At 42.1% G+C, this 14,550-nt stretch overlaps 1 protein-coding gene across 1 annotated transcript; it reads left to right on the top strand.

Moving 5' to 3' along the window:
* Window positions 1–388: 388 nt before the first annotated feature.
* Window positions 389–14,420, top strand: LOC114447609 (septin-2-like). Its single transcript, XM_028423999.1, has 3 exons — window positions 389–420; window positions 801–838; window positions 12,827–14,420. The coding sequence occupies exons 2-3, from the start codon at window positions 834–836 to the stop codon at window positions 14,418–14,420; spliced, it is 1,599 nt and encodes a 532-aa protein (XP_028279800.1). The 5' UTR covers window positions 389–420; window positions 801–833.
* Window positions 14,421–14,550: the final 130 nt, after the last annotated feature.

The following is a 14,550-nucleotide window of genomic DNA, read 5'->3' as shown; positions in this document are numbered from 1 at the left end:
ATTATTCCCTATTCTCCTTCCGTCCACGGAATAGCGATTTTGACCCCCTGAACATGCTCAAAAACTCACCAAATTTGGTAAAAGAAAATTGTCCCCCGACGAAAATCATGACTTGACACTGTCACCATTGGCGGGCGTGGCTGCATGTCTCTGCAGCGCCCCCTAAAGAGTGAAAATATTCACCGTAACTGCTACAGACTTGACACTCGGTACACTGATTTATCGTGTCGTGACAAGAAAAGAAGTCTCTTGGACGAAAATTCCACAACGTACAGGAAGTCCACATGACTCCACATAAAAGGTGTGGGTGTGACCACAGAAAATCAGCTTCTCCTCCGTCTTATTTGAGTATAAATTCTGACTCCTTTCTGTTTCCCCTGCCTCTTCAGCATTACAGAGCTTCCAGAAGCAACAGCACAGGTAAGACCGCTTTGAAAAAAGAATGATCAAATATTTTATGTCACTGTCAAGAATCAATGTAGACAGATATCCATATTGACAGATTAAGACAGACATAATTTGCACAGGTATTTGTACAATAACAACAGTAATGATATCAGTATCCTGTGACCACAAAACCTACAAAACAAAGGTGGAAGAGAGAGAATGGAGAAAAGGATGGAGAAAAAAACAGAGAATTATGTGTCAATAAAATGCAGGTTTAGTACTATTGTAGCAGGCATTTCACTGAAAAACTGTATATCTGTTGAACTCTGTGTTATGTGGCTTTTCATGAGTAAAATATATGTTATAATAGAATTATAAAATGTAATGTGTTTAATGTGTGTATTTTTTAACAGAACACCTGAGACTCCAACTTCCTCCCTTTGGCAATGGAGTGAGTAACATTAATATTATATAACCACTACAGCAAGATATGGTGATTTGGGTAGGACATCAATACAATGAAATAAATTACAATAACTTATGTTTTTCTAAACTAGTTCAAGTTTAAATCGTACTTTCCTTTCATTTTTGTTAACCCATTTGACAGAAACTGTACTATACTAAAAAATGTAATTGAAACAGTTATATTTTTTAAAAAAAACTTACATTATGGATCTAAAACAACAGTGAAATTGATATTGAAAATAAACATTGGCATTGAAACATTTGTATATAAAAAAGGTAACATCGCAAGGAAAATCATTGCATTAAATTAATTATAATGTTTTTTGCGTTGACGTGTACGATCTGAACTGCAAAGCAATTAAACTCTAAATCTACATATTTTCCTTATTCCATCTGTACACTTTTTGGCTCAACATATCTTTTTGCTATTGAAACCATTCAAATGTCAAAATGTTCAGGTTATTGAGGACATGATGGGTTAACTTTGATTTTCTTTTAGATATTTATAGGTTTTAAAATAATAACAGATTTTGTAAATTACTCTAAAATTGAAGTCAATGAGAGAGCTGCTTCTGATCAAGAACCAAAGGTCAAAATATTGCGATAGCGCCAGGTACAAGTTATAGCCGCTAGTTAACCAGACAACCCAGGACTGCGCACTCACAGCTGTAGCATTAGTGACCTATCAGCCAATCAGAGAAAAGAACTTCTTGTTGCCAGGTGAGGTCTGAGATTCAGCTGAAAGCACACCAGATGTTATGGCATATAGGGCAAGCCAGGAGTGAGAGACAGTGAGCGGGTTTCCTTCTATATTGATCCCTCCCTTTGCGTTTAGGTCACTTCATTTGAACTGCTTGTGTGTGATGATTCATGGTGAACTAAGTTACCTGTTGTGCAGCTTTTTGCAGTTTTTTTGGAGGCTTTGAGTAATCTGTTTCTAATCTGTTTAATCGGATCTATTCTGTGAAGTCTCTAAAATCTGACAGTCCAGCTGATCTGGTCTCATTGGGAATACAGTGAAACAGACATTTTTGTGGTTAAAATCATGGTGGCAAAGAGGTTAAAAAGTAACAGATGTAAACATATTTTGTTCTAATAATCTGTTAGTGTAGTACCACCATTAGGCTGACAAAACTGTTTCGTTTTCAGTTTGTTTTGTATTTGTCATCATTGCTTAAAATAAATAAGGAGTTATTATTGAATCTCCAGTAATAGTTATTGAGTTAAGCCTTTACTTCTGTAGGTAAAATAGGTGTTGAAATCCACCAGAATGCAATGTAATATAGCCAGCTGTGTTTTTATGATGCATTTAATCTTATTTCTATATATATCAGTCTCTATGTCCTGCTCATTAGTGATACTCCTTTTTCATACGTGAAAAAAGCCAATAATGTTTTAAACTATGAGCTGAAATCATCAGTCAGGTAAAACTCCATTAGAATAACTACACCTCTTTAAATGGACAGTTGGGGCCCTCTAGTGGTGCAGATGAGACAGACAACTGGCAAAGTATGAGCCAGTGTTTCTGCACATTCAACCACAATGGAGATCGACCAGAGCAGGACAGCAGCATCAGCACATGGCTGACGGGCAGAAGCTTGATAAAGTCTATAGTTGCTATAGGACAAGATGCTGTTATTAGTTTTTAGTGTTAGGTAAGGGGGAGTTGGTAGTTGGTAGTTGGTCATGAGTTTCAGTTTATTCCAGATTAATTTTATGTCATTGGAATCTTCTGTCCTAATTGGAGTGCATATGTGGATTTGCTGACCTTTGAGCATATTTGGCAGAATTATATTGATCCTTGTTACCGCTTGTAAAAGCAGCGTTAAGCTGCAAGTTGAATTCTCCCGTAAACCACAACTTGTTATTGCTGTGTGTTTTACTGTCTTATTGGGGATACACAATGTATGATGTCACTGTGTCCATTAACTCATCCGGGCTGGCTGCAGCGACACTGAAAACATCCCAATTAGTGCATTTAAAGCAGCCTTCATATAGTTAGATACACAGTGGGTACAGAAAGTATTTAGACCCCCTTGAATTTTTCACACACAGCACGCCATATTGACAAAAAATCACATTTTTGCAGATGTATTAAAACAGAAAAAGTGAAATATGAAATGGTCCTAAGTATCAGAGCCTTTGCTGTGACTCTCATATATTGAACTCAGGTGCGTCCATTTCTTCTTGATGACTTGATTAGGAAAGACACACACCTGTCTATAGAAGACCTTACAGCTCACAGTGCATGTTAGAGCACATGAGGATCATGAGGTCAAACTGCCTGAAGAGCTCAGAGACAGAATTGTGGCACAGATCTGGCCAAGGTTACAAAAAAATCTGCTGCACTTCCTAGAGCATGGTGGCATTCCAAATCCTTAAATGAAAGACATTTGGGATGACTAGAACCCTTCCTAAAGCTGGTCGTCTGGCCAATCAGAGCTATCGGTGCAAAAGAGCCTTGGTGAGAGAGGTAAAGAAGAACCCAACAATCACTGTGGCTGAGCTCCAGAGATGCAGTCGGGAGATGGGAGTAAGTTGTAGAAAGTCAACCATCATTGCAGCCCTCCACCAGTAAGGGCTTTATGGCCTGACGGAAGCCTCTCCTCAGTGCAAGACACATGAAAGCCTGCATGGAGTTTGCAAAAAGAAAACACCTGAAGGTGATGATGATGGTGGGAAATAAGATTCTCTGGTCTGATGAGACCAAGATAGAACTTTTTGGCCTTAATTCTGTGTGGAGAAAACCAGGCACTGCTCATCACCAGTCCATTACAGTCCCAACAGTGAGGCATGGTGGTGGCAGCATCATGCTGTGTGGGTGTTCTTTAGCTGCAGGGACAGGATGACTGGTTGCAATCGAGGAAAAGATGAATGCGGCCAAGTACAGGAATATCCTGGAAGAAAACCTTCTCCAGAGTGCTCAGGACCTCAACCTGGGCTGAAGGTTTACCCTCCAACAAGACAATGACCCTAAGCACACAGCTAAGATAACGAAGGAGTGGCTTCGCAACAACTCTGTCTTGAATGGCCCAGCCAGAGCCTTGACTTAAACCCAACTGAGCATCTCTGGAGAGACCTGTTGCGTCCCAGCTCTGCTAGGGAATAGGAACGCAAAATATAAACCAGATGGTATTGGTTAAGCAAGGTGTTTAATGTCAAAATAAAACAAAACAATCAACAAAACACAGATAATTACCAGTAACAAAAACAACAGGATGCATAAGATAACAGAAACTAAATGAGTGCCTCAGCTAATGCTAAACTAAACAAAAACAAGAGGCAAAACAAAACAAACTAAGCCTCAGCCTAGCATTAGCCACATAAACACACACGAGTCCGACTGTTTAGGAACAAAGCCTCACAATCACACACAAGGTAACCAGTCAGCACACACAGACGGGACTCCGCCCGAGTGCCTGACCATGCCGCATGGTCAGCGCCATGCCGCTGACGTAAGGGAAAGGGTCCACACAAATCGAAAGAGCGATGCAAACTAGATTAAACCCTCAAAATGACCGAAGGCCTGCTGCCATAACAAGACCTAAAAATGGCTGTCCACCAACGTTTACCCTCCAACCTGACAGAACTGGAGAGATCCCCAAATCCAGGTGTGAAGAACTTGTTGCATCTTTCCCAAAAAGACTCATGGCTATATGAGATCAAAAGGGTGCTTCTACTAAATAATGAGCAAAGGCTCTGAATACTTAGATGTCATATTTCACTTTTTCTTTTTTAATAAATCTGCAAAAATGTCAACAATTCTGTTTTTTGTCAATATGGGATGCTGTGTGTACATTCATGAGGAAAAAAATAACTTTTACAAATAGCTGCAATATAACAAAGAGTGGAAAATGTAAGGATGTCTGAATACTTTCTGTACCTTGTAGTTTTGTTAAAAGCACTGGACTCAGTGGCGGTTCCACATTGAATTACTCCCTGGGCGAGATCGCCTCTGAACTAGTCAAATTGATAACTGTGTGTCATAGGGCAGGCTGTGGATATAAACTAAATAACTGATAAGTGGCAATAATAATCATTCCCCCTTTTCACCCTGCATTTAACTGATAAAACCAGCTGACAGCAAGCAACGTATTGTTACATTAGTTTAATGTTAATCAGCCCGTCATTGATGGACGGACTGTTAGCAGGCAGTAGCTAACAAGTTAGCTAACTAACGAGCCAGAGCACCGTCAAGGACATCCTAAAAACACAGCGCACAACATCCAGTTTAAACTCTCTGTCCAGCATTAGGCTACAGTCCTCTGTTGCAATAACCTGCGGGTTCCACTCCATCAGCCTCCACAACACAAACCGACTGCACAGAACTGTTTCAGTCTGCTCTAAGATCATTGGCCTACTCTTGTTCATACTCATGACCAACAGACACTCAACCTGGCAGTAAACCATCCAAACACATCCTCCACTCAGCATTTCAGTGGCTCCCCTCTAGACGACAGCTCCGGTGCCCCGCCTGCAGAACCCAAAGAAGAAAGGCCACCTTTGTCCTCAAACTCCTCCCCACACACACTCCCTCTCCTCCCTGACTCCTCTGCAGTCAACACACAACCATATGATTTGATAACCTGTAAATACTTAATATTTTCTATTTTATTGCATTTTTTGTTTAAGCTGCTCACTTGTGCCTTAAATTGCCTCTCTAGGCACATCACTTATACACTTATATAGCACTTTTCAGGACACTCAAAGATACTTTACAGATGCATTATTCATTTACACCACATACACATAGTGGCAGTGGTAAACTACAGCTGTAGCCACAGCTCCCCAGGGGGAGACTCACACAGATGTGGCTGCCAAGGTGCACCTACGGCCTCTCTGACTACTGCCAATTCATTCATACACATTCATACACCAGTGAATGCAATGTGGGTAAAGTGCCTTGCCCAAAGACACATAACAATGGCTATGGAGGAGCTGGGGTTGAACCGGCAACCTTTTGGTTATTGAGTCAACCTTGTGTTGACAAAACAAATAGTTTTCCCTTCATTTGTACCTTTTACACATAACCGGCGATTTCACCTCTGAATATGATTCTTTCTAAAAACTCCGGCAAAAATGGAGAGTTACGGAAAACTGCGTTTGAATGTGAACTGACAAAAATGAAGAATCGTTTTCAGCAATTTGTGCATCAAAAGTGCGACCTTTTTTGTGTAGTACAGCTGCCAAAGTAGGCTATAGTCTAGTAATGGAAACATTCCAGGTAGCGTTAGCATTTCTGTTTTATGTTCTCCACTTTTTACGTGTTTGCATTTTCAAATGAGATATTACGTCTCGAGGGTCAACAATTTTGGAACAACTTCTGACACAAACAGCCAGACTGTGTTTGAAATCACTCAGTCTCTCACTCCCTACACCCTATATAGGGAGTTCAATGTAGGGCACCATATAGTGAACTCATTGTGAAAGCATTTTCAGACATTTCGGACACTACCGCCTTCATTTTGCATTGCCGTCAATGACGCCATTGTGTTCGCAATTTAAACAAACCAATCTTGTACTACATTGTTAGCAATGATAATTTCTGCCGTTATAGCTCAATAAACATTTTATGGCAAAACATAAATAAACCAAACACAACCGGTCATGCTACATTGTTTAAACCATCATTATATTTATAAGACAGGTGACGTAACGTCCAATCCCGTTCTTTTCGCTGGTCTGCGCAATGCATGATGGGACATATCTCTAAAAGTAGTGACCACCGAATGGACACTACTTCTCATGATGCATTGTGGGATACATTGTGGATATATATGGGATCTACATCACTAAGAAAATGGCGAAGGCACTATATAGGCCTGTATATATAGCGAAGGCACTATATAGGGCCATTTATAATGATTAGGTCGGACACAGCCCCAGACTGCTTCAATGCCGGCATCGCCGGTTTTGGGTTGACCTAGGCCAGGGGTCGGCAACCTTCAGCATTAAAAGAGCCATTTGGGCTGGTTTCCCACTGAATAAAGCACACTCGGAGCCACAAACCCCTAACTACTAATCTACACCTATCTGACCACTAAATTGAAGGTAATATTAATCTATATATAGGTATAATACAGTGGGGAAAAAAAAGTATTTAGTCAGCCACCAATTGTGCAAGTTCTCCCACTTAAAAAGATGAGAGAGGCCTGTAATTTTCATCATATGTATACCTGAACTATGAGAGACAAAATAAGAAAAGAAAATGTAGAAAATCACATTGTAGGATTTTTAATGAATTAATTGGTAAATTCCTCAGTAAAAGAAGTATTTGGTCACCTACAAACAAGCAAGATTTCTGGCTCTCACAGACCTGTAACTTTTTCTTTAAGAGGCTCCTCTGTCCTCCACTCGTTACCTGTATTAATGGCATCTGTTTGGAGTCGTTATCAGAATAAAAGACACCTGTCCACAACCTCAAACAGTCACACTCCAAACTCCACTATGGCCAAGACCAAAGAGCTGTCAAAGGACACCAGAAACAAAATTGTAGACCTGCACCAGGCTGGGAAGACTGAATCTGCAATAGGTAAGGAGCTTGGTGTGAAGAAATCAACTGTGGGAGCAATTATTAGAAAATGGAAGACATACAAGACCACTGATAATCTCCCTCGATCTGGGGCTCCACGCAAGATCTCATCCCGTGGGGTCAAAATGATCACCAGAACTGTGAGCAAAAATCCCAGAACCACACGGGGGGACCTAGTGAATGACCTCCGGAGAGCTGGGACCAAAGTAACAAAAGCTACCATCAGTAACACACTGCGCCGCCAGGGACTCAAATCCTGCAGTGCCAGACGTGTCCCCCTGCTTAAACCAGTACATATCCAGGCCCGTTTGAAGTTTGCTAGAGAGCATTTGGATGATCCAGAAGAGGATTGGGAGAATGTCATATGGTCAGATGAAACCAAAATAGAACTTTTTGGTAAAAACTCAACTTGTCGTGTTTGGAGGAGAAAGAATGCTGAGTTGCATCCGAAGAACACCATACCTACTGTGAAGCATGGGGGTGGAAACATCATGCTTTGGGGCTGTTTTTCTCCAAAGGGACCTGGACGACTGATCCGTGTAAATGAAAGAATGAATGGGGCCATGTATCGTGAGATTTTGAGTGAAAACCTCCTTCCATCAGCAAGAGCATTGAAGATGAAACGTGGCTGGGTCTTTCAACATGACAATGATCCCAAACACACCGCCCGGGCAACAAAGGAGTGGCTTCGTAAGAAGCATTGCAAGGTCCTGGAGTGGCCTAGCCAGTCTCCAGATCTCAACCCCATAGAAAATCTTTGGAGGGAGTTGAAAGTCTGTGTTACCCAGCGTCAGCCCCAAAACATTACTGCTCTAGAGGAGATCTGCATGGAGGAATGGGCCAAAATACCAGCAAAAGTGTGTGAAAACCTTGTGAAGACTTACAGAAAACGTTTGACCTCTGTCATTGCCAACAAAGGGTATATAACAAAGTATTGAGATGACATTTTGTTATTGACCAAATACTTATTTTCCACCATAATTTGCAAATAAATTCTTTAAAAATCCTACAATGTGAGTTTCTGGATTTTTGTTTCTCATTTTGTCTCTCATAGTTGAGGTATACCTGTGATGAAAATTACAGGGCTCTCTCATCTTTTTAAATAGGAGAACTTGCACAATTGGTGGCTGACTAAATACTTTTTTTCCCCACTGTATTTATCTAAACAAAAAATGCCAGTTTATATGTTATTTTGATTTCAGTGTGCCGTCATTAATTTCCTCCATGCCGTAGGCTACAGTAGTCAACCTGAATATGGAACACGTCGTTCAGGGTCCGATATAAAAATATGTATTTTCAGAATAACGGCTTGTGTAATTATTTCTTTCACCTCGTTAATGTAAGTTCTGCTCTGGAACTTCACTGCACAGCGTATCGTATCCATTTCAGAGCTGGAAGACGTCGCTTTGATTTTCACGAAGGATTGAGCTCTGATCTGTGAGGCTGGAGCGATGTTTACTTTTAATGTAGTTCATGATGGAAAACACCAGCTCCCACAAGTATGAGCATCCAAAGATCGACAGGACTCCAAATGTATAGGCCATGAGGAGGTCATTGGTGACTTTAAGCAGTGCTGTTTCTGTGCTGTGATGGGCTCTGAAACCAGACTGGAAAGCTTCAAACAGACTGTTACTACACAGGTGGTCGTTTAGCTGACTTACAACAGCTCTTTCGAGTAGTTTGGAGATAAAGGTGAGGTTGGAGATCGGTCTGTAGTTTCCTAGGACGTCCGGGTCCAGTGAAGGTTTTCACGGAATGATCACAGCAGTTTTAAAAGCCTGTGGTACATATCCTGTTCCCAGAGACAAGTTGATCTGTCCTAATATAGAGTCTCCGATCAGAGGAATAGCATCCTTGAGGAGCTGTGAAGGGATCGGATCCAGAAGACAGGTAGTAGGTTTAGACTTGCTGATGCTGGTGGTCAGCTCAGGGAGGCCGATGGACGCGAAGCAGTCCAGAGTTAGATCAGGATCCGTTTCCAGAAGTGGCGGTGTATCCTCAGCGGTCACAGAGAGATTGTGGTTGATTTGTCCTCTAATAGTGGTGATTTTATCAGTGAAGAAGCTCATGAAGTCTTCACTACTAAGAGCTGCAGGAATGCGAGGCTCCACAGAGCTGTGGCTCTTTGTCAGCCTGGCCACGGCGTTAAAGAGAAAGCGCGGGTTGTTCTTGTTTTCTTCTATTAGTGATGAATAGTAGGCTGTCCTGGCTTTACGAAGGGCCTTCTTATACGTCAGCAGACTGTCTCTCCAGATCCTCCGGGAGTCATCTGATTTAGAGGACTGCCACATCCTCTCCATCCTACGTGTAATCCGTTTCAGTGATCGGATGTTTGAGTTGTACCACGGAGCTAGCCTCTTCTGGTTTGTAGTTTTCTTCTTCTTCAGTGGAGCAATCCTGTTTAAGACTGAGTGTAGTGTGTCTGCAGTGTTGTTGACAAAGCGGTCCAGCTCTGCAGGAGTAACATTTAAGTTGGTACCCCCATCAGTACTTGGGACTGTGGGGAGTACTGGTAGGATTGCTGTCCTAAACTGCTTTACGGCGTCTTCAGACAGACATCTGCTGTAGTAGACCTTTTCCTTAGGTGCTGGTAGGTCTGAAAGAGAGAAGTCAAAAGTTATTAATGAGTGATCTGAAAGAACAGGATTTTGAGACCACACTAGCAGGTTCTCAGCTTCCAGGCCGTAGGTGAGAACCAGGTCGAGGGTGTGACTGTGACAGTGTGTGGGTTCATTTACTAACTGAGAGAACCCAACTGAATCCAAGAGTGAGTTGAAGGCAATCTTCAGACTGTCAGAGTCGACGTCCATATGAATGTTAAAGTCACCCACTATAATGACTTTATCTGTGCTAAGCACTAAACTTGATAAGAAGTCTGAAAACTCCAGCAGGAACTCTGAATAAGCAGCAGCAGGTGGACGATACACTACGACGAGTAAAACAAATTCTGACTTCTTCCAGCTTCCGTGAGACAGGCTGAGAGTGAGACTCTCAAAAGAAGTATGAGTAGACCTAGGTTTAGGATTCATCTGAAGACTGGAGCGGTAGATTGCTGCCACTCCTCCTCCGCGACCTGTAACTCTAGGAACATGACAGTTAATATAACAAGACGGAGTTGATTCATTTAAAGCAACATATTCTTCACCCTGTAACCAAGTCTCAGTGAGACAAAAATATATCAGTGTGATGATCAACAATTAAATCATTAACTAAGAGCGACTTAGAGTGTAGGGATCGTATGTTAAACAATCCACACCTGAGTGTTCTGTTACCTTGTTCTATGTGTTTGTGTGTGTTAGTGTGTATTTTTATGAGGTTATTATGATTAATATATCTTAGCTTGTGTGCTTGATGAACTGTGGGAGGACGTGTGACCGTCACCACTTCAATAACATTATTAAGCTTAGTGTTTCTATGTGTATTTGTGTTTAATGTGTTTCTAACTGAGGGCGGCAGTCCTCCAGAGGCAGCAGAGAGGTGTGTAGGACAGCGACTCTGCCTCCTGGCCTCGACCCTGGGTTGTCAGGTTGGTCTAATAAACTTGGCTATGTTGCTAGAAATCAGAGCTGCACCACCCTGGGTGGGATGGATGCCGTCTCTCCTAATAAGGCCAGGTTTCCCCCAGAAAGTTTCCCAGTTATCTATAAAGGCCACGTTGTTTTCTGGACACCACCATGACAGCCAGCGACGGAGCGAGGACATGCGGCTAAACATGTCATCACTGGTCAGATTCGGGAGGGGACCAGAGAACGCTACGGAGTCCGACATGGTTTTAGCTAAATTACACACCGACTCAATATTAACTTTAGTGACCTCTGACTGGCGAAGCCGGGTGTCATTAACACCAACGTGAATTATAATCCTACTGTATTTATGTTTATCTCTCGCCAGCAGCTTCAGGCTACCCTCTATGTCGCCCGCTCTGGCCCCCGGGATGCACTTAACTATAGCCGCTGGTGTCGGCTTTACATGCCGCAGAACAGAGTCGCCAATAACCAGGGTCGGCTTCTCAGCGGGTGTGTCGCCGAGTGGGGAAAAACGGTTCGATATGTCAAGCGGCTGGTGGTGAACCACGGGCCTTTGTTTCGGGCTACGCTTCCTTCGAACCGCCACCCAACCTCTCTGACTTCCCGGCTGCTCAGGGGCTGCCGGGGTGCGGATAACATCAGCTAAGGCAGGCTGGTCCGCACAGGCTAACTGCTGCTGGCTAGCTGCTGTGGCTACAGGCCTATTATCTAACATGCGGAGCCGACCCTCTAACTCGCTTAGCCTCGCCTCCAAGACTGTGAATAAGCTACACTTTGTGCACACCTCACGCTCACTAAAGGAGGCAGAGGAGTAGCTAAACATGTCACACACCGTGCAGTGAGCAGGAGAGGGAGATGCAGAGCGAGTGGAAGAAGCCATGCTAAGCGCTAATGCTAACCGCTAAGTTACGGTAAGCTTCGCTACAGTGGTAAACGAGAAGGGAACCCAGAAACTGGTGCACTTAACTCTAACACTACGGTGCTTGTGTATTACCACAATAAAAGCAAACACAATATGTCTAATGCAGAAAGTCCGTAGCACCAACAGCGCACACCAAGTGAACAAACAGGACAGTGTCGAAACAGGAAGTGACGCTTAATATTTTGACAAAATATTAAGTTTTATTTTAATGTCACAAGAGCATCTCAATCTCCAAAAAAAACTATTACTATGAAAACACTAAATGAATAAAATAAAATACATTTAAAATAAACGGCCATTATTTATTCACACTATTATTATTTTTTTCAAAAATTAGCTCGCTGCCTGGGAGCCACAACAGAGGGACGAAAGAACCTCATGCTGCTCCGGAGCCGCAGGTTGCCGACCCCTGACCTAGGCAGACTGCTGTTTGCTGATTGTCTTGCACAGCTTTCTCCTTTTTCCCACACTGCCACCCACAGGCTTGGTGTAGTTATGATGGCTCTTGGGAGCGTATTTATGTGGGTTAATGTAAACTAAATCTTTTTTGAAAACTATGATGTGTGCACGATGTTATTTTGGAAAACGGAGGGAAGGAAATGTTTATCAAAATACCCTGCTATGTGTAAATGTAGCCAACACACTACTATATAAAAACAATACGCAATAATGCACACGATCAGGAGAGAGTGGGACATCCCCCATTCACATCCTGTCCGTTTCATTTGGGAGACCCAGAGGTGAACTGTCCCCCATGCCCCCCTTCCCTTTTCCCTTCTCACACAGCTTCTGTGCACCGCAAATAATACAGAAAACCACTTAGCGGCGCAGATGATTTTAGACCCAATTCATATCTTTTTAACTACATTGATGTCATTCTAAAAAGATAACACCCAGTTTAGATTCCACATGGTCAAAAGTAATAAAAAACAGAATACAAATCACAACATAAAGTTTAAGTGTTAAATAAGTACATTTCAACTTTTTCTCCAGGAGCATCTCATCCAAATACAAGGACATCATCTCCAAAAGTATTCTGATCTCTGAAGGATCTCCTACTGTCTACCAGCTGAGACCAAAAACAGAGAAGATTGAAACTCTGACCAGACTGACTGTTGGGAATAAAAATGTGAACAAGGCAAACAGAACCATCTTAGTGGTGGGTGAAACAGGAGCAGGAAAATCTGCTCTGATCAACGCTATGGCCAACTACAGCATGGGAGTAAGGTTTGAGGATGAAGTGTGGTTTCAAATTGTGGAGGAAGAGAAGAGAAGTCAGATCCAAAGTCAGACATCAGATGTGATAGTGTACGAGATATTTGGTTTTGAAGATGAAACTCTGCCCTACTCTCTGACCATCATAGACACTCCCGGATATGGAGACACGCGAGGGATCGAATGTGATTCCATTGTCGTTCAAAGATTATTGGACTTGTTCCGATCAGATGACGGAATTTGTGAAGTTCATGCAGTGGGTCTGGTGATGAAGGCAACTGAGAATAGAGTCAATGACCGTTTGTCCTACATTTTAAATTCTGTGATGTCTCTGTTTGGAAACAACATGGAGAAAAACATTGTAGCTCTGATTACACACTCAGATGGAAGAAAACCTAAAAATCCTCTTCAAGCTCTTGAAGCTTCAGATGTGAAATGTTCCAGAGATGACAAGAACCAGCCTGTTTACTTCCTGTTTAATAACTGCCAGCATGAAGACAGAACAGAGGAAAGAGAGCATCTGAAAGGTGCTGCTGAAACATCAGAGAGAGGAATGAGACAGTTTACCGACTTTCTGGAAAAAACTGAAGCTCAACAACTAGTAAAAACCGTTGAAGTTCTGAATGAAAGAATCAGACTGACAGCCTGCATTCAAAACCTGCAAGAGAGGATCAAACTGACTGAACTGAAACAGACAGAAATCAGAGAAATTACAAGAGCTATGAAGGTAAATGAGAAAGAGATGAAGAAGAATGAGAAGTTCACTCTAGAAGTTGATGAAGTCTACAAAGAGAAAGAAGATATCAGTGGAGGGATGTGGGGTTTGATCTTTTTTGAAGGAGCGACCTGCTGTACTGTCTGTGAGGAAAACTGTCACTTTCCTGGATGTACGATGGCCTGGAATCCAGAAAAGTGTGAAGTGATGAAAGATGGTCACTGTACTGTTTGTACCAAGAAGTGTCCTGTATCAAACCATGTGAAAGAAGAATGGATCTATGTGACCAAAACAAAGAAAGTTACAAGAACTGTACCAGAATTGAAAGAGAAATATGAAAAGAATCAGACACAAAAAGTGGAAAACAAGAGTCTTTCAGAAAATCTGGAGGAAGAAATGAAACGACTGACAGCAGAAAAGCTTCAATTATTGAACGAGTCCTACCAACATGTTGTCAGACTGGAGCAGATCGCCCTGAAGGTGGATTCACTGTCCACTCATGTCCACCTGGACTTCCTGATTGAGAAGATGAAGGAGACAGGAAACACAGAGAAAGCCCAGAAGCTTCAGGAGATGAAGAGCAGAGAGGGTGAAGGAACCAGAGCAGCTCTGACCTACATGATGAATAAACTAAACTTTGCTGGGAAAGCAGAATAAGAAACATCAGTATTTGAATAACATCATTCTGACCTGTCAGGTGTTAGCAAGTACAACATTTTGACAGGGAAATTTTTTATATATACATGATGTGATTATGATAAATACAATATATGCAGCCCATCAGTGC

The sequence above is a fragment of the Parambassis ranga genome, chromosome 15, assembly GCF_900634625.1.
Source record: "Parambassis ranga chromosome 15, fParRan2.1, whole genome shotgun sequence".
In the NCBI taxonomy this organism is placed as follows: domain Eukaryota; kingdom Metazoa; phylum Chordata; class Actinopteri; family Ambassidae; genus Parambassis; species Parambassis ranga.
Note: the sequence above shows the minus strand (reverse complement) of the source record. Positions and strands in the feature narration are given on the sequence as shown.